This window comes from Carassius gibelio, chromosome B9, assembly GCF_023724105.1.
Source record: "Carassius gibelio isolate Cgi1373 ecotype wild population from Czech Republic chromosome B9, carGib1.2-hapl.c, whole genome shotgun sequence".
NCBI lineage: Eukaryota > Metazoa > Chordata > Actinopteri > Cypriniformes > Cyprinidae > Carassius > Carassius gibelio.
The window spans coordinates 10,458,309-10,483,335 of NC_068404.1; the positions used below are offsets into that span (position 1 = coordinate 10,458,309).

Here is a 25,027-nt window from a genome sequence, read left to right on the forward strand (position 1 = left end):
GTGAGTATTTACTGTATATCAGAACATTTTCATCTTCTCAAGTTAGTTTTATGCCCAACTTTAATGCCTCAATCACTGATGATGTTATGTGACTTAGTGAGGGTTATAATGCATGGAGGGACTGCGTCAAGCCAACAGAACTGTTGATTAAGCTTTGCAAAGAAAACCGACTGGACAACCCTCACTTTTCTCCAGGACGTATTACCATTGGCAACAAAGTTTTTACAGGGAAAACTGTATTTGCTGATGAAGGTAGGTCATTTTTTGGGTGTACATCATGACATTGTTGATTAAGAATTAAAGGAGCAATGTACCACAAGTGTTTGCTGCTGTTTCACAGATCAGATGGTGGAGTCATATGAGCACCTGGCACTAAAGGTGCTGCACAGGTGGCCTGAGATGCCCAATGGGAGTTGTAAACTTGTGCCAGAGCATATTGAAACTCGCGCACTCTACCTTAAGGACAAACCGGGAATAGACCAGGTACTGTGTGTTGTTTAGATGTTAACATAACCTAAATGCACTAAATATATATATATATACACACACACACACACACACACACACACACACACACACCTATACAGTACAGTATGGATGAGGTTGTGAATGTAATTTTAATAAATGCACATTTGCATGTCTCTTAGGGTCATCTGCAGATGTGGGTGGACATTTTTCCAATGGATATGCCTCATCCTGGTCCTCCTGTGGACATTTCCCCTCGCAAACCCAAAGGGTAATGTGAAGATTCACAAAACCATCTTACTGGGTTGTTCTGGAAATGTAACACTTGTTTGCACCATCTTATGTTATGTTTTTTATAAAGGTATGAGCTGAGGATCATTATCTGGAACACTGAAGATGTAATACTGGAGGACACCAACTTCATAACAGGACAGCAGTCAAGTGACATTTACATCAAAGGGTAAGTGGATCACAGTAAACACAGACAATCTTTAATCATTTTAATTATGCAGTCATTTTAATTATGTAAATATTTAGGGAAAAGTCTCCCAATATGTATTACTGTTCAAAAGTTTGGGTTAGTAAGATTTTTTTTGTATTTTTATTTGCAAGAAATTAATACTTTTATTCAGCAAGAATGCATTGGATTGATCAAAGAATCCTGAAAAAATATTAAAGGGATGGTTCACCCCAAAATGTAAAATCTGTCATTAATTACCCTCGTGTCTTTCATCTTTGGAACACAAATTAAGATATTTTTGATGTAATTCGAGAGCCTCCTGTGTTCCAAAGATGAAAAAAACAAAAAACATAAAACAGTTTTTTAAAATTGTAATAATGGTTCACAGTATTACTGTTTAGTCTATTTTTGACCAAATAAATGCAGTCTTGGTGAACATAAGAGATTCTATTAAAACATTTTAAAAAATCTTACTGACCCCAAACTTTTGAATTGTGGAACAGACATTGCAAAAGGAGAAGTTTTCTAAAAAGAAAAAAAAGAATGCTGTTTAATATTCTTTACAGAGAACATCAAACTGAACAGTACATTCTGTTAAATCACAAGTTTTTTTTTTTTTCAGGTGGTTAAAGGGGCTTGAAGAAGACAGCCAGGAAACTGATGTCCATTACAATTCTCTGACTGGAGAGGGTAACTTCAACTGGCGCTTTGTGTTCCCCTTTAACTACATGCCGGCTGAGAAAGTGGTGGTGGTACAAAAGCGAGAAAGCATTCTCTCTCTGGACAAAACTGAACAGAAGATCCCTGCAGTGCTTGTTATGCAGGTGTGGGACTTTGAGAGGCTTTCTTCTGATGACTTCCTGGGTAAGAATCTCTTTTGCTTAACATGCTCACATTTACAGCTGTTTAATAAACATCACATCCTCCCTAGATCTGCTCTGTTGTCACTCCTGATGGGATTTGTGCTATATATACTAAATATAGAGCCCACAGTCCCTCAGTAGCAGAATAATGAATTTATTCCTAAGAAACTTGGCTCAAAATATTTGATGTTAATACTTCATGAAGGTCATGTTTATGTGTCCATAAAGGCTCAGTGGAGCTGGACCTGCATGGTTTTCCACGTGGAGCTAAATCAGCTAAAGTTTGTAAGATGGAAATGCTGACAGAATCCACAGAGAACATCTCTATCTTCCAGCAGAAACGCTCCAAAGGCTGGTGGCCCTTCATTAAAGCTGGAGAGCTCACAGTGAGTGAATCTAATCATTTCACAGAAAGAAAAAAATGTGAATTAATCACTCAATTGCACCATGTTTGCAAACATGGACAATCAAAAGCTAACCTTTTTCTCGTTTATTCAAAATGTAATGGTTATCCATTTCCATTTGATCTGTAGAAACCAATAGTAGGTGTGGTATTCTTCAAGATTGCATTTACATAAACCTGACCTATTAAAAGTAGTATTTAAACTGTTTTCTTTTCATAGGGGAAGGTAGAAGCAGAGTTTCATCTGGTAACAGCTGAAGAGGCAGAGAAAAATCCAGTGGGACGTGCACGCAAGGAGCCGGAGCCTCTAGAGAAACCAAAGTAACGAGACTAATACATCCATCGTTTTTATTCATATTATTACTAGAGCTGTTTATCAAATTAAAAACATAGGCCAGTATCATTTGAAAAACGTAAGGCTGAATTGAATTGCAGTACATGATATGTGTTTAGGAGCTATGTTTTAGGTAGTTCTACTGTATGTGAATTATTTCTAATATCAAACTTATACTTTCCTGTAGTCGTCCAGACACTTCCTTCTCCTGGTTTATGAATCCTTTCAAGTGCTTCTTTCACCTGATCTGGGGGAACTACAAGAAATACATCATTGCCGGACTGGTGCTGCTGATTTTGACCTTGTTCCTGGTTCTTATCTTCTACACCCTACCAGGGGCGATCAGTAGTAAGATAGTCAATGGGTAATCAAACACCCTGATTAAGTAACCGGACACAAATGAGGAGCACATATTTAACTTGTTATTGTTGTTGCTTTAATGGTCTTTAATTTAATGTGCACCAACAAATGTAATACTCACACACAACATTACATGTTTATTCATTTTTAAACAGCATGAAACACTGAACATAAAACTGTAGAAAACACGTTTAGCAATCTCATCCCACCTGTTCTACTGTAGAGCTTTGAAACTAGATAAAAATGATTATGATTGACTTTCAAAATGACAGCAAAAACTCAAAAATGAACATTTGTGTAAATATAGTGACATAAAAGAAGCGACCACAACCCCAATGTGGACCTGTAATGTAAATTTGTTGCAAAGGGTTAAGATAACATTTATTCATTCTTTGTGAAACTTATTGTGTATTGCCTTATATTGATACCAGAAATGATCTAAAAATTAGAAAGTGATTTATTCTCAGCTGATTGAAATTTCAATGCATTTCTCAGAATACTGATTTAACTCATTTTAACTGTAGCGCTGGTAGTACTTCATAAAGTAAGAAATGTAGCTTTATGAAGTTCTGATTGAAAGACAATAAGAAGTCTAAAATGTTAATGTAGTGTTTCAGTTATTGAGTGTGTCTTTTGAAGTTCCGGCTCCTGAATTATTGAAGAAACAGTCACAATACCATATGTGCTCTTTTTTTTCCTAAGTCACTGTGGTTTTTAAAAAAAAAAAAAAAAAAGGAAGGAAGAAGAAACTAATATCGGCTCTTGGTTTACAGTTTTTCCCATTGCTGAGACTGTAACTCTACTCGTGAGCATTTTATCAGAAAATATTCCATACCCTTTCATACCAAAACATGCATCAGCCACCAAAACAGACTAATTTCCAGCAAATATAAAACAGCATTCACTGCTTTTTCTGTTAAACCACGTCACAATCAAACACACACATCAGCTTACACAGCAGTTTTGCAATGTGTGTTCTCATTCAGAAAGCACTGGCATACAATTTATTTTGGTCGACGAAAGTCAGCATGGTAATTGTCAACAATGACGTTTCCTGGAAAAATTTAGGCTACAATATATTTAAATGAATGAAGTATTTCAAACCACTGCAGATGGAAAAACCTTTCAAGCACGTCAGCTAACATAACCAGGGCAGTCATGCTAACACTGTTTTCTAGGACAGATATCAGTTTCCGCTGTGTGCAGAGCACAGCGTCTTCACCGATGAATACATTATCGCTGAAAAATATTTTTGTACCTTTTAGTTAGTTATTCAGCTCAGTTGACTTTAGAATACATTATAGTGCAATTTCAATTGTTTAATGTTACTAAATAACCAAACAGTTTAATTTTACTCAATTTGGATTCAGTTTGCAATGGTAAAAGTAGGGCTGGGCGATACACACACGCACACAAAATAAAATTATATTTTTTCAGAACGTTTAGCCAATTTTTCGATTCAAGTAACCTTCTCTGTATTAAGGTATTAACCTTATAGTTAAAGAAAATTCTATTCAAAGTGCACCACGCATGAAGCTTTCATCGCTTTTTAAATATCTTTACAGAAAGATAAATGATGCAAACATAAAAAATACCAGACATACAGTTGTAGTTCTTAACAGGTTTTTAAATTGATTGCACTGCTTTTCCATTGTTTTTCATATTTTCTTTTTCTATTGTATCGGGTTTCTTTTCATTTATCATACGTAAATGATAAATTGCTACGTGTACTGTGTTAACCTAACTGAGACTTGTTATAGCACTTATATATCATTGCTCTTTTTGCTGTTTTTGATTGCTTCCACTGTCCTCATTTGTAAGTCGCTTTGGATAAAAGCATCTGCTAAATGAATAAATGTAAATGTTTTTCTAAGTAAACATGGACGCAGATGACTTGTGATCTTGACTATTTTGGTGCGTTCAAGTCCTCCTGGGAAGTTCGTACGCACGAGGAGGGAAGTTGTGCTCACGACGGCATGTGCGTTCAAGTCACTTTGGTCGGAGCAAGATGGCGGAGTGCTTTCTCTTAATTAAAAACACAAAAATACAGCTATTTTCTTAAACTCTTGTTCTAGAAAATGAAAAACAAAGAAATGTGCATTAGGTATACTTCGTTTTTTAATGTTTTAAATTAATTTAAGAAGCCACTGCAACTTTATTGTTACAAGTTGCATATTATAATGCCATCATATTATGCGTCGTTGATAATTTACTTACTGCGCTGTAAATAGAAAAGCCTGACAATCACAGCTAAATACCTTTAAGTATTCACTGACACGCCCCCAACTTAAAAGAAAATCCCGAGCTCCCCACTGGTATCTACGATATTGTGGTGGCATTCATGTGCATCTAAAATACGATAAATACGATCTATACAAGATGACTTGAACGCACCATTTGACTCGAGATCGAGATTTATTAAAAATAAAAATAAAAACAATCATGACAAACCATTAAATTCAAATTTATTGATAAATTTGAATAAATCGCCCAGCCCTATGTCAAAATAAACATTAATGAATAGTCAGATTTTTGTTGTAAATGAGGTTGGCACAGATCATTCTAAGTTTATAGTAAAAGTGCCTCACTTCGGAAAATATAACTTGGTTAACCATTAGCATGGCAACAACCTAGCGCGCTAATACGTAGTAAACACTGCATCATTGATAAGTTGATCTCGATGCAGTGGTTCTGTGCTGTGATAGCGCTGAGGGTCCAGACGGCATCAGACCCTCATTCATGCCACGTATCGAAGCTGATTGTGTAGGACTGGGCCCCAGCTGCAGAAGCACGTTATAAGTGCCAGTCTCTGACAGTCCCCTTCTCAATCCAAGCCCACCGCGTTGTGCCATCGCTCCGCCTCGCCTGCGGGTGGAGATCAGGCCTCCACGCTGGGCAGGTGAACTCTGCACAGGAGCACCACTGAACTGCGCAGCCTGCGACGCCATTAGACAGGCTTGTAGTTTGCGTTTGGCACGCCAGCGGGCCACTCGTAGACGAGTCTTTTCCCTTCGTTCCCTTACCAAGTCTGCAAGTAGAGCCTGTGGTAGAGTCTGATCCAGCTCACGCCGTCGGTTTGTACTACGGCCTCGGTTCGTGTTGCGGCCTCTCAGAGTCCGGCTGAGTTTGTATTCTTCATACAGATTCAGGTCCTTACGTCTCGGACGCATCTGCTTTTGGACCCCTGCCACTGACAGCTGAGAGTCGTCATCTAAACGTGGCCAGGGAAGAGAGAGATTACATAGATTAATAAATGTATTGAGCCATTTCACAGAAGTAGAAAGTAAATGGTTCATTAATGGCTATCTAAAACTATTACTAAGACCATTAAAAAAAAAAATTAAACCATGAAATATTACAGAAGCCTTCATTCATTTGAACACATTAATAAACACGCAATGTTTACTCTGTCACAGTGTGGCACAAAAGATCACTCTAAAGTAACTTTAAACTCTTTTGTATGAAACTCACGAACTGGCAGATCGGTTGCGATTCCGTGCATGACACAGCTTCGACGTGCGGTGAAACATGGTTTCTAATGTTACACATGTCAGCTTTTTTCCTCTCTTCAAAACGGTTTTGGCTGCTCACTGCAAAATCACATCCTGTCAGTTTCCTGATAATCTTGAGTATCTTCTTATCAATGTTTGCTGAGCAAGTTTCATTTACACTGTAGCCAAGATATCTTGATTTTTAGAAAGCTTTTGGTTTTACACTTTAGCCTGACATGTAATTTATTTGCTAAATTTTTTTCTTATTTTCTTACTTTTTATTCAAGGATTACATGTAATATTTGTGTTTTTTACACTGTAGAGGCAAAAGGGCACTTAAAATGGTAAAAAAAAATGTCAAAACTACTATTTTTTTGTTTTTACTTAAAATCCTGATTCTGAATCCAAAAATGGAACTGGGGTTGCACTGAGAAACCAAAAAGTTGTCACTGTACAGTTTAGGTACTTACAGTATTGTTCAAAATAATAGCAGTACAATGTGACTAACCAGAATAATCAAGGTTTTTAGTATATTTTTTATTGCTACGTGGCAAACAAGTTACCAGTAGGTTCAGTAGATTGTCAGAAAACAAACAAGACCCAGCATTCATGATATGCACGCTCTTAAGGCTGTGCAATTGGGCAATTAGTTGAAAGGGGTGTGTTAAAAAAAATAGCAGTGTCTACCTTTGACTGTACAAACTCAAAACTATTTTGTACAAACATTTTTTTTTTTTCTGGGATTTAGCAATCCTGTGAATCACTAAACTAATATTTAGTTGTATGACCACAGTTTTTTAAAACTGCTTGACATCTGTGTGGCATGGAGTCAACCAACTTGTGGCACCTCTCAGCTGTTATTCCACTCCATGATTCTTTAACAACATTCCACAATTCATTCACATTTCTTGGTTTTGCTTCAGAAACAGCATTTTTGATATCACCCCACAAGTTCTCAATTGGATTAAGGTCTGGAGATTGGGCTGGCCACTCCATAACATTAATTTTGTTGGTTTGGAACCAAGACTTTGCCCGTTTACTAGTGTGTTTTGGGTCATTGTCTTGTTGAAACAACCATTTCAAGGGCATGTCCTCTTCAGCATAGGGCAACATGACCTCTTCAAGTATTTTAACATATGCAAACTGATCCATGATCCCTGGTATGCGATAAATAGGCCCAACACCATAGTAGGAGAAACATGCCCATATCATGATGCTTGCACCTCCATGCTTCACTGTCTTCACTGTGTACTGTGGCTTGAATTCAGAGTTTGGGGGTCGTCTCACAAACTGCCTGTGGCCCTTGGACCCAAAAAGAACAATTTTACTCTCATCAGTCCACAAAATGTTCCTCCATTTCTCTTTAGGCCAGTTGATGTGTTCTTTGGCAAATTGTAACCTCTTCTGCACATGCCTTTTTTTTAACAGAGGGACTTTGCGGGGGATTCTTGAAAATAGATTAGCTTCACACAGACGTCTTCTAACTGTCACAGTACTTACAGGTAACTCCAGACTGTCTTTGATCATCCTGGAGGTGATCATTGGCTGAGCCTTTGCCATTCTGGTTATTCTTCTATCCATTTTGATGGTTGTCTTCCGTTTTCTTCCACGTCTCTCTGGTTTTGCTCTCCATTTTAAGGCATTGGAGATCATTTTAGCTGAACAGCCTATCATTTTTTGCACCTCTTTATAGGTTTTCCCCTCTCTAATCAACTTTTTAATCAAAGTACGCTGTTCTTCTGAACAATGTCTTGAACGACCCATTTTCCTCAGCTTTCAAATGCATGTTCAACAAGTGTTGGCTTCATCCTTAAATAGGGGCCACCTGATTCACACCTGTTTCTTCACAAAATTGATGACCTCAGTGATTGAATGCCACACTGCTATTTTTTTGAACACACCCCTTTCAACTAATTCAACTAATTGCCCAATTGCACAGCCTTAAGAGCGTGCATATCATGAATGCTGGGTCTCATTTGTTTTCTGAGAATCTACTGAACCTACTGGTAACTTGTTTGCCACGTAGCAATAAAAAAATATACGAAAAACCTTGATTATTCTGGTTAGTCACATTGTACTGCTATTATTTTGAACAATACTGTATATTTACACTTTATTTATTTATGTGTACTTTTAAGGTACTATTAAGCACAAAAACAATAAGATCTAAAACTCTCAGGAATAGATACCCTGTGTGCCTGAGCATTTAATGTGAAAAAAAGAAAAATGTTGTTGCATATACATTGGGAATGTTGTTGTTTATTAACATTTTTATTTTCCAGAGTACCAACAATGTTTTTACAGTCAACAACACATGATTCTGTATTCTATAGAAATATTCAATAATGCCAAGAGGAAAAAAACTACTGGAATTTACTTGATTTATTCAGATACAAACCGTTTAACAACAGTTAAAGCAAAATAAATAATACAAATTTTCAGATTTTTGATTGTTGTTTTTGAAACCAACATCTTTAAAATATTTGTTTTCTTAAAATCCTTATTTTGATAAAAAAATAATAATAATAATTAAAAAAAATGACATTGACCATTGAAAAGTTAATAAATCCCAGCTACTCAAATCATGTTGTTCTGAACAACAGGTCAAGTTATTATTAAATTATTTATTTAACAATGTGGAATACAGTCCTTCTTTGTACAAGCATAATATGTATAAAACAAAAAGGACATTTTTACAACAGGTTAGGAGGCTGTCCCCCTGGAGACAAACACAGGTAATCTTTGATACACTTTTCTGCCTCTGCTTCTGTGGGACTCAGAAGGACACTGTTCCTCATCGCTGCAGCTGTGTGATTAAAAGATAAAATTACTAGGTTACCAAGAGAAAAAAACAACCTTTGACTTTCATTTATTACTGAACATAGCACTACTGAACTAGAACAGAAAGGACTGAATCTGCATGTGTGTGCAATTATAACATCGTAACATTGCAGCTGGACATACTGTACCTATTATTAGTGCTCAGATATTTGCTTTTCTTATGCCTTGCTTGTTTCCTCGTCCACACCAGTTGAAGCTCTTTTGCCACATTGGAAGAAAAAACTTTGGTGCAAATTCTCCATATGGTCTTTTTCATAGTTTGACCTCCACTAACAGACAATCATTTCACCTAAAATAGAAATTATATATAGATTATGCATAAAAGTTTCAGTCATTTTGTTCACTACTTTAGTTGCATGATTACAACGAATCTTATACATTTTTCCATTGTCCCTCTATCCATAAGTCTTTGCTCCAAGCAGGCAAGATCCTCCATATACACAATCCTCTTCCTCATCCTCCATCTGCAGTAGAGACATAAAGTGACACTGAACGAGTGCAGTCAGGTGATTGATCTCCCAGTCCATTCCTCCCTGTGACTCAAGAATTGTCCTCACTACAGCTGCAACACAACAGGTGATTTAGCTGGAAACTGCCATTTGTAAAATGGTAATTATTAAAAATATTATGAATTTAATTGTCTATGATAAAATGATTAAACTTACCTGTGCAATGATTATTTTCAAAACTCCCTGGACTTGCATCCGACATAGCTGTAAAAAAAAGATGTATAAACATTAAAACTTCACGTTTGTTAACAGTAATATATTTTTAAAAAAGCATAAAACAAACATGTAGAAATATCACTTTCTGTACATTTGTAAAGATTGTAAATTTGTACTATAGATTTCTGGCAAAAAGCTATTTCCAACTTAAACCAAATAAATAAATACTTTAACAAAGAACACTTTCCCTATGCATTAATAAAGGCGTTTTTTGTAAACAAAGAAAACTAAAACTTTCAATGTGCTTTTTTCCCCCCAGCTTAGAAATTACACGCATTAATTTTAAACAAATATAGAGAAGTACAAGCTAGAAACATGCCCTTTTGCTTAATGTATTATTACATCATTGGTTGAAGTTATTTTCCTAGATATTTCAACCCTGTTTCTATCATAACTCTTTATTTTATTTAAATGTGCTTAGAATCATATAATTATGTCTATATTGCAACATTCCCTGTTCATGAGTCAACTCTGCAAGGACATGTTTTTCTAGTGTTTCTCAGAAGGGACAATTTTTTTCAACCCTGTTAACATTTTGTACAGTAAACAACTGATGATTGAAAACTAAATATTTGTTTAATGTAAAGCTCAACATTTAATTCTTCTAATAAGGCTCTAGTGTTGTGATCGTTACCTGTCTAACTCAACTGTTTAACTGTCAACCCTGTTACAGTTAATGTCAGTTTTCCCAAACCTATATCATTATACCTTGAAACAGTATATTAATGTGAAATTAAAACACTGTTCTCTCTAAAATAATGTTTTTGGAAATGGAACAATGCAAAGAAAGGAATCATTTTAAAACCACGACTGTGAGCACAGTAATCAGAAGTCTTCAAATGTCAGAGTGGCCTTTAAAGTTTAAGTAAAGCAGCCAGACTCACCTGTTTTTGTTAATGCATTTCTTCTGTGATCCCCATCATGGAATGGCTTGCGATGTGTAAAAATCATGAACGGCCATGTAGGGGGGAAATTTATCACTTTCTTCAAATACGATCATTATTTTTTAATGTGAATTTTATGAAAATCAATCATGAAAATTCATTAGAAAGCATCACAAAGCTCACTGTGTTCAAAAAGGTTTTCAGTTTCAATTTAATAATGCAACTTATTTTTTTATGATTGTTTGAATGATTTCTAAAAATATTTTGCTGATCTAAGGACAATTTTCCCACCTCAGGCTAAAGTAACATTTGTTTTATGTTATATATTTTATTATTCTTTTTTTAAAATGTTTCAGTTCAACTCGAGAATCAGTATCCTAAAGAAATATTCAGTACAGCCAGGCATAACATATAGCAAATTACTGATTACCTCAGATACAGTTAAATAAATACACAGAATATTACAAAAACACTGTGATGGGGTCAAGGGAGTAACAGGGTTGAATATGATAACAGGGATGAAGGAGCAACAGTATATTGGTGAAATATACATTAATTGAATCATTCATCCATTAATTTATTTAAATATTAATGACTCATTTACATAGTTACTAAAGGTACAATACAAAAAATATAGAATAACATATTAAGAATGACCCATACATTTCTGTGTCAGCCAGCCCTCTCTATTTCAGTTACTACTGAAATATTGTTCAGCTCACTGACTTCACTGAAGTTACCAGGTGGAGCCTCAATGTTGATGTATAAGTGTCTCTCACTTTTAAGGCTTATTCTGGCCTTGATAAAGGTCCTGATGAGTTTCCATCCACCTGGGATGTCCAGACCCTGACTTAACAGTGTGTTTAACAGTCTCTTCAGGGTTGCAGCAACACCATCAGACTGGGTTCGGGATTGTCTGGAGGGGTAGCAATTAATTTGAAAAAACTCCTCTTCTGTCGTTCTTTGGCATCTCTCCACTGCTTGCGCCTCCATCTCTGAGCCTTCTCACCCAGGTCACCAATTCTCTTCTTTTTCCCTGTCTCAACATCTCTTCTCCACCTCTCTCGCTCACTCCTGAGGTACTTTTCCCTGCGTGCCGGATCAGCATCCCTTCTCGCCCTGTACTCTCTCTGTTTTTCAGCAGCTGTTTTAGCCATTACTGTGTCTGAAAAAGGAATCCAATATGAAGACTTGCTCAGCTTCTCCATATTCCAAAAGAACAGATGCTTTCAAAACTCAGCATCACTTGAACACATGTATGAATTCATCATATGTGCAAGTTGAGTTACATTTATTGGTCTTTCCATATGATTCTTTTGTAAGTAAAAACCCACCCTCTACATTGCGAGTATATGTGACTACATTTTACTCTGGGCGACTAAATTGTCTACGGTTAGCCATTGGCTAATAAACTCGATTTTACTCGCCAGTGTGTGTTCGAGGCTATTAGATCTATACAGGGTTTTGCTCTCCATCAAGTGATCTGTACTTTTTCAATTCATCGCAATTGACGCACAACGCACTTGTATTTGACACTCTATGAACTCTGTGTGAAGGAGCACGACTCGCTGTCGCTTTACTGGTGCTGTTTCTCACACATACACAGAGAGAGAGAGAGAATCATTGCACTACATGTAAACTATATTTGTTGTTGTATTTTCCTGTCAAAATAATGGAGTTCATTTAGAATTATTCAGCTTTTTAGAACAAGCAGAAGATATGCCTGTTTTTGATTTCAGCAAATCAGTTCGACTGTATGCAGACAATGTGAAATTAATATTCATGAACCCAGCAGCTCATCAATCTGTAGTGCATTGCATATTGTTGGTAGATTTTGTATTATCTTTTAATAATAGTTAATATTATCTAATACAATTTTTTATTTTTTTACAGAAACCCTGAAGGACTAACAATATCTTAAGAGTCACCATCAGTTAAAATTACAAATATGCATTCATACATGGTTACCAAGTTTTAGTTCTAATCGTTAAAGTTATATAATTAAATTGTGCTTAATTGTCATAATACCAGTATATAATGCTTGATTGACTAAGAAGCTAAGATTTCAGAAGCTGTGCCATTTTACAAAGATAAGCTGATTGTAATGTGTGTGTATGCGAAAAATAAAATGAAATAATGTATCATTCTGGCGAGTAAACTAAAAAATGTACTAGCCAATGGTGATTATATTGCCAAGGTGTCCGTAAAGGGTTGAGAAATGACAGTACTATTTTACAAAAATGTAATCCGGTGTTTTTCAACCCTGTAATGTCCATAATTCTGAATGAGATTTAGAAATGTTTCAGGATCAGTTGTAACAGGGTGGAAGTTCAGTGTAAAAACGACTTACTACAGCATCAGTGTCACTGCAATACTTTCGGACTCTAAACTGAGTAGTGACCTTTGAAATGAAGATCAGTGAAGATAACCGTGCTTTCCATTTCTGGTGCCATCAGTTCTATCTACAGTGGTTAAGAGCTGCTGTTAGTGGTCACGAATCTCAGTTCAGTCTCAAATACTATGTGAAAAGAGGTCTGTGTCAAAACAGAAATCTGCTTCTAACCACACTCTCAGTTTACCTCAAGCTTACCTCTTGAATAAACAGAAGTGCCAAACACATCTTTCTCAGAAAACATCGTTGAACAGATCTCTGATATTATTTCAGATATTAGTGTCTCAAAGAAACATTCATACAGGTTTTCAACAACATGAGGGGAGTACTTTTTTTTAATTAACTGCTTTTTGAGAACTGCAAGGCAAAAACTTTAAAATCTTATTTTTGAAAACATTAATACAAACAAAATATAAAACTAAATGAATTAATTTTGTCTAACCCTTCCTTTTCTGAGGTGGAAATCTTTTTTTCTAGGTGCTTTTGGTTTTCAATAGTGACCTAATTCCTGTAAGTTAGGTTTGCTTCATGTGCAGTGTACATTTTGATGCTTTGAACGTTTACACAAATTTATATATAGAAACAAACTGCTTTATTGCACAGTTACACTAGTTTTTAACTAAATTGTAAAAGCTTTGTTTGCTTTTAAGTAAAGCACTCAATCATTTTTAGTCTTTTTTCTTGTGCACGTCAACTTTTTTCTTTTTACTTATTTTCCTTTAATCTAAGGATTTTGAAAAGAAAGCTGTTTAACAAAGCAGCTGCTAAAACCGAATCATCTTGCTTGAACACAAGTTAAAATCACTTTTATAATACCTTCATATTGTTATTATTATTATCTTGTCCAAGTATTAAAATAAAGTATTTTAAATAAAAATACCTATGTATTCTTTTTGAAGTGTGACGTTTTTATGCTTAAAAAAAAGTTTGTACACCATACAGCCATTGCACAACGTTTTGAGATTGACACAAATATACATTTTCACAAAGTTTGTTGCTTTAGTGTTTTTAGATATTTTTGTCAAATGTCATTATAGTATACTGAAGAAAAATTACTAGAATTTCATAAGTGTCAAAGACTTTTATTGAGAATTACAATAAGTTTATACAATTTGTAGGTTTTTGATTGTCCACCGACTGATGATTGAAAAGTTCTCAATGGGAGTTTCCTGGCCATGGACCCAAAATTTTGATGTTTTGTTCCCCAAGCCACTTAAAGGGTTAGTTCGCCCAAAAATGAAAATTATGTCATTAATAACTCACCCTTATGCTGTTCCAAACATGAACAGACCTCCTTTTATCTTCGGAACACAGTTTAAGATATTTTAGATTTAGTCCGAGAGCTTTCAGTCCTTCCATTGAAGCTGTGTGTACGGTATACTGTCCATGTTCAGAAAGGTAAGAAAAACATCATCAAAGTAGTCCATGTGACATCAGAGGGTCCGTTGGAATTTTTTGAAGCATCGAAAATACATTTTGGTCCAAAAATAGCAAAAACGACGACTTTATTCAGCATTGTCTTCTCTTCCGTGTCTGTGTGAGAGAGAGTTCAAATCAAAGCAGCTGGATTTCAGGTTCGGGAACGAATCATTCAGTTCACCAAATCGAACTCTAATACACATTAATCCACAAGCTGTTAACTTTTTTAATGTGGCTTACACTCCCTCTGAGTTCAAAGAAACCAATATCCCAGAGTAATCCATGTACTCAAACAGTACATTGACTGAACTGCTGTGAAGATGAACACCGAGCCAAGCCAGATAACGAACAATAGACTGACTCGTTCACGAGTGAAGAACCGTTTCTGTCAGACGTGTCCGATTCGTGAACCGAGGAGCTGATGATACTGCGCATGTGTGATTCAGCGTGAAGCAGACCGACACACAGAGCGTCTGAACTGAACTGATTCTTTTGGTGATTGATTCTGAACTGATTCTGTGCTAGTCTTATGAGCGTGGGTAAACCGAAGGCTTGAATCAAGGGCAATCATCGCCAATGACGCCATTACGTCGAGCGCAAAAGAACTGGTGAACCGTTTTCTTCAACCGGTTTATTGAATCGAACTGTCCGAAAGAACTACTGGTGATCCGAACACCGATGCAACCGGTTCTTCACTCGTGAACGAGTCAGTCTATTGTTCGTTATCTGGCTCGGCTCGGTGTTCATCACAGCAGTTCAGTCAATGTACTGTTTGAGTACATGAATTACTCCGGGATATTGGTTTTTTTGAACTCAGAGGGAGTGTCAGCCACATTAAAAAAGTTAACAGCTTAAGTCATTTGTGGATTAATGCGTATTAGAGATGCGAACCGTTTAAAACGATTCAGTTTTAAGACCCTCTGATGTCACATGGACTACTTTGATGATGGTTTTCTTACCTTTCTGGACATGGACAGTAGACCGTACACTCAGCTTCAATGGAGGGACTGAAAGCTCTCGGACTAAATCTAAAATAACTTAAACTGTGTTCCGAAGATAAAAGGAGGCCTTACATGTTTGGAACAGCATAAGGGTGAGTTATTAATGACATAATTTTTGGGCGAACTAACCCTTTAACTATCACTTTTGCCTTATGGCAAGGTGCTCCATCATGCTGGAAAAGACACTGTTCCTTACCAAACTGTTCTTGGATGGTTGGGAGAAGTTGCTCTAGGAGGATATTTCTGTACCATTCTTTATTCATGGCTGTGTTCTTAGGTAAAATTGTGAGTGAGCCCACTCCCTTGGCTGAGAAGCAACCCCACACATGAATGATCTCAGGATGATTTACTGTTGGCATGACACGGGACTGATGGTGGCACTCTTGTTCTCCAGAAAAGCTTTATTCTGGATGCTCCAAACAATCAGAAAGGGCATTTATCTTAGAAAATGACTTCCCCAGTCCTCAGCAAACCAATCCCTGTACCTTTAGGAGAATTTCAGTCCGTCCCTGATGTTTTTACCAGGAGAGAAGTGGGTTCTTTGCTGCCCTTCTTTACACCAGGCCATCCTGCAAAAGTCTTGTCCTCACTGTGCGTACAGATGCACTCACACCTGCCTGCTGCCGTTCCTGAGCAAGCTCTGCACTGCTGGAGACACGATCCCGCAGCTGAATTAACTTTAGGAGATGGTCCTGGCGCTTGCTGGACTTTTTTTCACACCAATTGAACCTCTCCCCTGGAAGTTCTTGATGATCCGATAAATGATTGATTTAGGTGCAATCTTACCTGCAGCATCATCCTTGTCTGTACATCCCTTTTTGTGCAAAGCAATGATAACTGCACATGTTTCCTTGCAGGTAACCATAGTTAACAGAGGAAGAACAATGATTTCAAGCACCACACTCCTTTAAAGCTTCAAGTCTGTTATTCTAACTTAATCAGCATGTAACATTCTGGAGTATATGCAAATTGTCATCATAAAAACTGAAGCAGCAAACTTTTTGAAAATTAATAATTGTGTCATTCTCAAAACTTCTGGCCATGGCTGAAGGTATGCTTTGGTGACATAATCGTAATATCAGGGATTTAATAGCCTGAGAAAAAAGACATTACTATCTACAGTACGTTCATAATATTAAAAAAATGAAGCCGTGCAGAAATGTTCAGTTATATACTTACAGGTAGTCGGGTCCACACCAATGAATGCTGGGATTGCAAGGTCTGCTGAAGTGCCTGGACTCTGAAGAGCTTGAAATGATGCGGGGAGATCTAGTGAGACCCCTAGCTCTGGTTCTCCCGCTGGCTGGTGAAGTTCAGCGTTGGAATATTCAAATCTAGGGATGCTGCCAGCTTCTGCGGGTTCATCTTTCACACAGACTATTTCAACCTCCGCCTCCTCCTGTTTGATTTTAAGTGATGGTGCTCCAAAGGTCAATGTGCTTGTTGTTTGGGATGACATGCATTCATCCGCCATCATGGGTGCAGAGAGGACGCTGCTGTCAGGCATGTCTGTGTGTCCGGTCTCTGCAGAGGCCAGAGGGTTCTGACCCCAGATGGGATCAATGGTCTCTGACAGAAGCGCCTGACTGTCCATCAGATGAGAGCTTGAGTTCACAACTACAGAAACAACAAAAGTCACTTTCTGTTGAGTTGAGGGAAAACATTAGGAAAGTGGCATTATTTTTGGTGCAGTACAAAGTTAAATAAGTATTAATTTATGCATGTAGCAGACGCTTTTATCCAAAGCGACTTACAGTTCATTCAGGCTAACATCTTTTACCTAACATGTATTTCCTGGGAATCGAACCCACAACCTTTAGCACTGCTTACACAATGCTCTACCACTGAGCCACAGGAACACTATTATTAAGTATTATTTAGTTTTAGCAGAAAATCGGGGTAACACTTTATTTTAAGCTGTCCTTGTTACAATGTAATTATACATTTAAGTACTGAGTTATATAAATTAACTGCATTTGCTTACTAACTATATGGTTAGGGTTTGGCTTAGGTTTACTTGCATGTAATTATGCATAATTTATGCATTATAGAAACAGGTTTTGAAGGAACAGTTTGTTTGTCTCCCTTAAAAACTAGCTACTATCCTTGAAAATAAGTGTTTACATAAAGTGCATTAATGTTAATGTTGTGCATATGATACGTGCCAACATAAGACAACTCTGCTTTAGATATCATATTGGCCTATCACTAGTTCTAAGAATATCCTTAAAAATATTCTTAAAAGTGTCTGTGATATATGTTTTTGGTATTTGTTTGTATAATTACTGACAATGGACTTTTTTGGTCAGTCCTGTTATTCAGCTCTTGAAAACTAGTATGCGTGTTATCCACAGTTCCACAGTTTAGAAAAGTATAATATGATTATTTACACAACAGCAAGAAAATTAACAGGATGGAAAAAAAAAAACCTAATAGCAACTAATACATTAAATCATAACTAAAGACATCTAATCAAACGTTAATGCTAAGACCTAGCTAGAGATGTTGGTACTGTTGTCTCCAACAAAAATGCTCACATCCTACTGAATGATAACGGGGTGGAAATGAAAACTGAGGAGAAAATTGGCTACTAAATAAAACTATATAAATACCATAACAAAATAAATCTCAGGAATCTTTCTTAAGTAATATGTTTTTATCCTAGTGGCAAAAAGGACAACCTCAAAACAAATGAATGAAATGCTTTAAAAAGTCTTTTGTTCACTTGGTTGAAAGGAAAGCCGCCTAATGTCATATTGATGATGGGACAATTTACCCATACATGTCTATGAAGGAGGCGTTTCATACCTTTATGAATTGTTGACGCATGGGTCTCTTCAGTGTCTTGCTCAGGAATGTGACTGTCACTTCTTAATGTTTCTTTGGACATGTGCATCTGTTGTCTCAGCCACGAGGGTCCAGCTACAGGGGCTGGCTCAGAGACTCTAGGTCTGGGACAGGGGTTTGGCCCTCTTCTGCAGTGCATCCCTGTGGATGTTGTAGCCATGTCTCCATCTCCCTGATACAGTCTATGTCTGGGCTCTTCGGCAGACAGGACGCTGATGTACTTGCGCATGGTTTTCATCTGACAGCGGGACGTCTCCAACATCCTCCTGATGTTCTCGTTCTCCTTCTCTTTAGCGGTCATCTCCCGTTTGATCTCCTCGAATTTGAGCCCGACCACCCGGATCATCTCTCCTAACACGGTCTCCACCGCGATGTTCACGGCTTTCTCAATAACAGCGCCCATCTGGCCCCGCATCAGAGAGATGGTCAGATTCACATCCATGCTCACGGGCCGAAACACACGTGCGATCTAAATGCTTTAAATGGCCGGGCGATATTCAAGTATATTTGTGCCAAGCCTACGTTTTTCAGATAAACGCTCAAGCACCGTCCGCCATTGACCGTGCAATGACAACAGTGCAACTGTGAAGGAATCACGTCCGGTTCAGCGGGAGCGTTAACCCACTGTAGGAAGCATACGTTTACATTTAGTAGTCATTTAGCAGACGCTTTTATCCAAAGCGACTTACAAACGAGGACAACGGAAGCAATCCAAAACAACAAAAGAGCAAGGATTTATAAGTGCTATAACAAGTCTCAGTTAGCTAAAAACATGTATGAATACAGTATGTTTGAATAAAAACATTACAGTGTGTTGCTGATTTTAGCATGGCGAGTTTGTGTGCATGTACATTTCTCCAGGGGAAGTTCTGCACATTTGGATTCAGAAGAATAAGGAGAACACAAGTTTTCGATTATTTTTTTTGGTCAAAAAATTAATAATACAACCTAATGTCTCAAAAAACAAATCAAAAGATCACTATCGGATGAAAAACATACATGTTTACATGAATGGAGTGGATGTGGTTTGATGCTAAATGATTGTAAAGCTTTGACAACGAACCTGCTTTGGTTTATGTCAGCTTCTGCATGATGTGGAAAAGATGCACATGTGAGAGATGCGAAAGCGTAGGCTTATGCTGTTGTCTTTGGGCTGAGTTTGTTCCACAGAGAGTGAAACCTTTCAAATTCAGTTGTACGTCATCAAAAGATTCTTAATTTTGAATAGCCTATGTCTTCTCTGAGTCTTTTTCTAACTAAGTTGGTATAAAAGACTGTTAGTTTGTAAGTGTGATGTGACATTTGTTGACATTATACATTGAACAAATTTCAAAGGGATGTACATATCTCTCAAGATCAAGAATTATGACCAGGCATGCTCAGATTATGACCTTGCGTGCAGTTGTGGGTAGTTTTGGAAAGAGATATTTCTGTATATCTCTTTCTGTCTTTGTTTGAAACAAACTGTAGTAAAAGCCAATGATTTACAGTATGTGACCGTGTTTATGATAATGTGTGATTTATGATTATGATAGTGTTTATGATCATGTTACGACACTGGTGGTCAGACTGGTCACTGGTTGTTATTAATTTCCGTACTAAATCAATAATATAAGAGATTCACATACATATCACATATTGATATCTTACTGTGTTTTTCTTTATTTCACCATATAATCAGCAAATTTAAATAATCATTCAATATAGTCTCTGTTTTATCTATTTATTGTAAAAAAAAATAATAATAATATTTGGGGGGAGGGCAGCACTGAACAAAACTCATATTATCATTGATTACTGGTCCATGGGAACAAAATGATTAATTTAAAATTAAAAAATGCCCAAGCAAGACCCTTATATACATTTAGCTTGGCATAGCTACAACTAAGCATTAGGTTATACAAGCCACCAGATGAAGCCATATGACACAGAGAACATCAAGACTGCATACTGCATGAGGTGCAGACACAATATGCAGATTCAGGCATTTAGGAAAGGCTGTTTTTTTGGTAGAGAGATAACAGTTTTATCCCGTGATCACTTATGCCACTAGAAATGAGCTCAGGCATTAGCAAAATGAGAGTTGTGGTTCATATCTCTGTGGGATCCTCCCCGTTTCTGCACTTCACGCATGTCCACATATTCGGTGTTGTCTAGATCACGCCGGTTTACCTTCCTCTGAAACAGTAAAATTGTTTGTATTTGAAGTACTGTTGTACCAGACAGACATATTGCATTACTGGCACAAATCATTTTTGGCACAACAGAGGAAAGAACGTACCTGCATTGGGACGTAGGTCAGTGTGTCAGAGGACTCAGGCTTTGTGGCCTGGAGAGGAAGATAAAAACAGCACAATATATAAATGCATATCAGCTATACTGCAGGATATCAATGTAATTGTATTACACTGTAAAAAATGACTCTGTTTTTTTTGTATGTTACATATAATGTTGTTAAACTAATGTTTACTGCATATTTCAGTTTAATGAGTCTCACCATGATGGTGTGTAGTGCTTGTGTGAATGAATCTGTGCACCTTCTGTATCTTATTATTTAACTTAGAATATCTTAATAAGTCATTATAATAGAATGACTTAGAATAATCCAACATATCTGGTGCCTATATTACATTGTGATTCCATTCAGCTTTATCTACACTTAAAGAATAGAACCCTCAGGCCAGCTAAGTTGTAGATTAATTTGTTTTTTCACCAGAACAGATTTGGAGAAATTGTGCATTACATTGTTTGTTCCCCATTTGATCCTCTGCAGTGGATGGGTGCTGTCAGAATGAGAGTCCAAATAGATGATAGAAATGTCACAATAACACACAAGTAATCCACACGACTCCAGTCCATCAATTCATGTTTTATGAAGCTGTGTGTTTGTAAGAAACAAATCCATCATTGAGGTGTTTAACTTTAAACTCTTTCTACTGGCCAAAATAATCCATAATAACTTTGCAGTGTTTGATCTTTGCATATTTCTCTCCTGATTGAGAGAATTAGGGCAAGCAATACTATAGATAGAGGACAACTTTAGCTTAAAGGAACTGTTTGAAGTTAAAAATCATGGATTTTTTTCATTTTTTTTTTTTAACGGACCTTCTCACTTCATAAGACGTTTATAGAGAGACTAGAGTCATGTTTGGATTTTCCTTCTGACGGCACCCATTCACTGCAGAGGATCCATAAGTGAGCATGTAATATTATGCTAAATTTCACCAAATCTGATGAAGAAACAAACTCATTCACATCTTGAACAACCTGAGGGAAAATTTTTCACTTTTAGGTTAATTATTCCTTTAAAAAAATGATTTCAAAGATACTAACTAAAGCTGATAAAGATGCTAATGTTAAGAAGTAGTGCTTGCACATAAAAGACAGGAAAAAAACATCAGGGAAAGCGCAAAGTGGTGATTGTTTTTAAAAGCAGTAAGGTCCTTGAGGCAGTGCTGTAATGTGAATATAGTCAATCTGATGTGAATTAAAACAGCACTGTGACTGCAGTATACTCACAATATAGCACAGCCTCTCCATCTTGATTAAATAAACCAATGCAACAAGATATGCAGACACAATACTGACAAAATACTAGATTGGTAAAAGAACACAAACATAAAATGATAAGTTAGTAAATAAGTTTTACCCTCAATCTGATGAAGACTGCTGTAAGAATAATGCTGTAGAGACACAGCATTACCACCACTATTATCAGACCACAGATTAATAGGGTATACATTTCTTCCGGTGTCTGACTTTCTACAAGTCTGTGATCCTGGTCATTTGTTTGATTAGCGATTGGACAGCTGTTCATCGGTGGAGCCGAATTCTTATTACAACCTTAAAAAAAATGTATAAAGGTTATTGATTTTATTTTATTTTATTTTTTAAATGCAAGATTTAAACTAAATCTGAGATATTCCACATTCTTTGCATGCATTTCTGGGCACATAAAACTGATGCACTGTGTGGTTTACGCTGGATGAACTTGCCTCGGAAAAGCTTAATTTTGGGTCCTTCTTCACGTAATATTGGAATTGGTTTTACTTTGGAAATCTCACAGGAAAATGTATTTTTGTGTAAGTCCTTAGGATTCATTAAGGTGAAGGTGAATTTCTTGTCCTTATACTGCCATGTACAGTCTTTATACTTGGCCGATTCTTCGTTTTTGTTGTAAATCTCACAAATATATTTATCATTCATTTTCAACTTAGCTTCCATTTGAAAGTTTTCCTCTCCAATAAGCATGCATGTGACACTGACAGAGTCGTCGTCATTGAATGTGTGGTTGAGAGGTTCACTGACGTTCCAACAACAAACTGAGATGACAAAGAAGAAAATCAGTTTAGTTCATTTATAGATCAAATGTTTCAGATTTCAATTTTACAGTTTGACGTTGACGACGTTCATATGCACACAACTGTTTAAGTCTTTATTTTGAAAATACCATTAACATGCTCACCAGTTATATGAATCTTACTGAATATATATATGTTCCTGAAATGTATAATCAGCTTAATATTCTATGTTAATCTTAAACATAAGACATTATTTTCCTAATGTTCTGTTCTTTCTTAAAGTTTATTATGATGCATTTAGTACTTTTGAACAGTAACTGAATCAGCTTATTCTCATTCACGTCATTAAAACTGTACACAACAATGTAAATAAATGAGTATTCCGTTATATGCACAATACTTTACAGGACTCCAAGTGAATATAGGCATATGACAACTGCCTACGGAAACCAGAATATTTGTTTAATCTGGTTTTGGCAACTAGGACATTTGTATAGTTCTGATTAATGCTGTGTTTTATTTTAATACACTGATTTTTACTGCTGATTTAAACAAACATGTCGAGCTAAATTCACCATAAAAATGGCCAGATAAAAACAACTTGTTGCTGGTTACCAGTGTAATGTTCTGCACCAGTAAGAAATCATTATTGCCGAAGCGAAGACCAAACTGTAAGTGTAATCTGTTTTAATAAGCATTTTTGGTGTGAATGTACACAGACCAGTAACTGACAACAGTATTAAAAAGGTTAGCCTCTTACCATTGTGAAGTATGAAACAAAAGCTGAAAGTAAGCAGAGTGAACCTGTCAGGCATGTTAACATATCCTCGTCAGTTTGAGAGTGTGATGCTTGGCCGAAGCTCTACGGTTTGTTTTTGCTGGAGTGAGAAAACACAGGAAGTACTGTATGTGGGTTGGATGATTAATATCACCCACATACATCATATTTGTTGCTCTGTATGCTGTGAGCAATTGATTAAGAGAAGACAGCAACATTTAACACACTTGATAAACCATTCATTATTGTCAAGTGAATCATAATTTGTGATACATCTTGAGTTTTAGGCTCTTTTCTTTAGGTGTCCCAGCTGAGACAGGCGTCTGACGGTGAGGAATGAGTGGGCAGTTTCTTGTAACATGAAGTTGTTGAAAGGAAAATGTTTGGTGTGCTGCCATGTTAGGAAAAACCCATATCCTACTTAATGAGCAATAAAGTAATTCTCATCCACTTACTTTCATATGCAGTTTAGTTTCGTAAGAATAAAAAAGTCATATGCAGTATTCTAACTTTCTTCACAATAGTTATGTCCAAATGTTCAGCTACTGTATGTAAAATTGTGGGTAATTGTGGGTAATATTCACATGATTTATCATCTAAGTTTTTATTGTCTTCACTGCCAATTAGGCAAATAAATGAAGGAGCGCTTATTAAAGTTGAAGTTAACCTAGTTGTGGCAACTGTTGTTTGTGATTCAGACGTATACTATGTAAACCAGGCTCTTTTCGGTTCCACATCCTGTTGAAGCATCACATCAAATATGAAAACACAGCAGGTTATCAGTATCATGTCCTGTTTTTGTGATGGATAGCCAAGGTTCACACAACAAAAACTTTTGTGATGACCTTGTCACTTTTTTTCTTCGTCATGTCTTGGTGATAGGAAAGATTGATACTGATGGATGACACAAGTTCGACTTGTTTTTACTGATAAAAAGCCATTATGATCTGTTGCATTATTTGACTCCATCATATGACTCACTTTGGTACGTGCGCAAGGTGGGTCATAGCGGGTTTTTGTGATGTAAAAAATAACCCAGTGTAAATAATCTCAGATCTTTTTATCCAATACAAATAGAAAAGTGGGGGCCCTAACAAGTCTAACCTAGTTGCATGATCATTCCCATTAACTAAAATTTGGTCGAAGCATCTTTTGCTTTTAAAACTGTATTTTTCTATAAGGGTCATATCATGTCGTAAAGTGACTTGAGGATTATACCTCAATTACCACGAAAAAAAAAAAGAAAACATTATTTGTAGATAATTCTGGCAATGGTAACTCAAAAACTAAGATCAAGCCTGCGATCAGTCAGATCCAATAAGAAAACCTCCAAGAAAACCTGCGCTAATTGTATGAAAACATGTTAACAAAAAGACTGAATCCAGTATTTGGTGATAATAAGCATAATAGGAAATTTACAAGCAATTTTAAGGTATCACAATTATTTAGACATGATAATAGTT

The 25,027-nt window shown here is 36.5% G+C and overlaps 3 protein-coding genes across 9 annotated transcripts in view; 1 reads left to right on the forward strand and 2 right to left on the reverse strand.

Annotated features, from left to right (window-relative positions):
• The window catches only part of fer1l6 (fer-1 like family member 6), a 19,443-nt gene extending 16,496 nt beyond the window's left edge, over positions 1-2,947 (forward strand). For both annotated transcript variants that reach the window (XM_052566124.1, XM_052566125.1), the window contains 8 exons: positions 98-252; positions 341-483; positions 648-736; positions 827-925; positions 1,548-1,789; positions 2,017-2,174; positions 2,412-2,512; positions 2,713-2,947. In XM_052566124.1, the coding sequence (XP_052422084.1) occupies positions 98-252; positions 341-483; positions 648-736; positions 827-925; positions 1,548-1,789; positions 2,017-2,174; positions 2,412-2,512; positions 2,713-2,893 (1,168 nt within the window). In that variant the 3' untranslated portion in view covers positions 2,894-2,947. The remainder of the gene's footprint in view (positions 1-97; positions 253-340; positions 484-647; positions 737-826; positions 926-1,547; positions 1,790-2,016; positions 2,175-2,411; positions 2,513-2,712) is intronic.
• Positions 2,939-19,263, reverse strand: si:ch211-67e16.4 (uncharacterized). Of its 6 annotated transcripts, XR_008155289.1 has the most exons (6): positions 18,447-19,263; positions 16,818-17,255; positions 9,883-9,930; positions 9,596-9,779; positions 9,346-9,506; positions 8,938-9,182 (listed from the first exon to the last, which is right to left on the reverse strand). XR_008155289.1 is itself a non-coding variant. In XM_052566131.1 (4 exons), exons 1-4 carry the CDS (start codon positions 18,925-18,927, stop codon positions 9,799-9,801), a joined length of 978 nt encoding a protein of 325 aa, XP_052422091.1. In that variant the 5' UTR covers positions 18,928-19,258; the 3' UTR covers positions 9,639-9,798. The 6 variants fall into 6 exon arrangements, 3 of the variants coding, with proteins under 3 accessions (XP_052422089.1, XP_052422091.1, XP_052422090.1); XR_008155288.1 differs by having other exon boundaries at positions 9,346-9,779; XR_008155290.1 differs by having other exon boundaries at positions 9,346-9,681; positions 18,447-19,258.
• Positions 19,264-20,113: 850 nt separating this feature from the next.
• On the reverse strand, positions 20,114-22,331 carry si:ch211-67e16.3 (uncharacterized). The gene is made up of 3 exons (XM_052566137.1): positions 22,135-22,331; positions 20,767-20,814; positions 20,114-20,663 (listed from the first exon to the last, which is right to left on the reverse strand). The coding sequence occupies exons 1-3, from the start codon at positions 22,300-22,302 to the stop codon at positions 20,547-20,549; spliced, it is 333 nt and encodes a 110-aa protein (XP_052422097.1). The 5' UTR covers positions 22,303-22,331; the 3' UTR covers positions 20,114-20,546.
• Between the last annotated feature and the right edge of the window lie 2,696 nt (positions 22,332-25,027).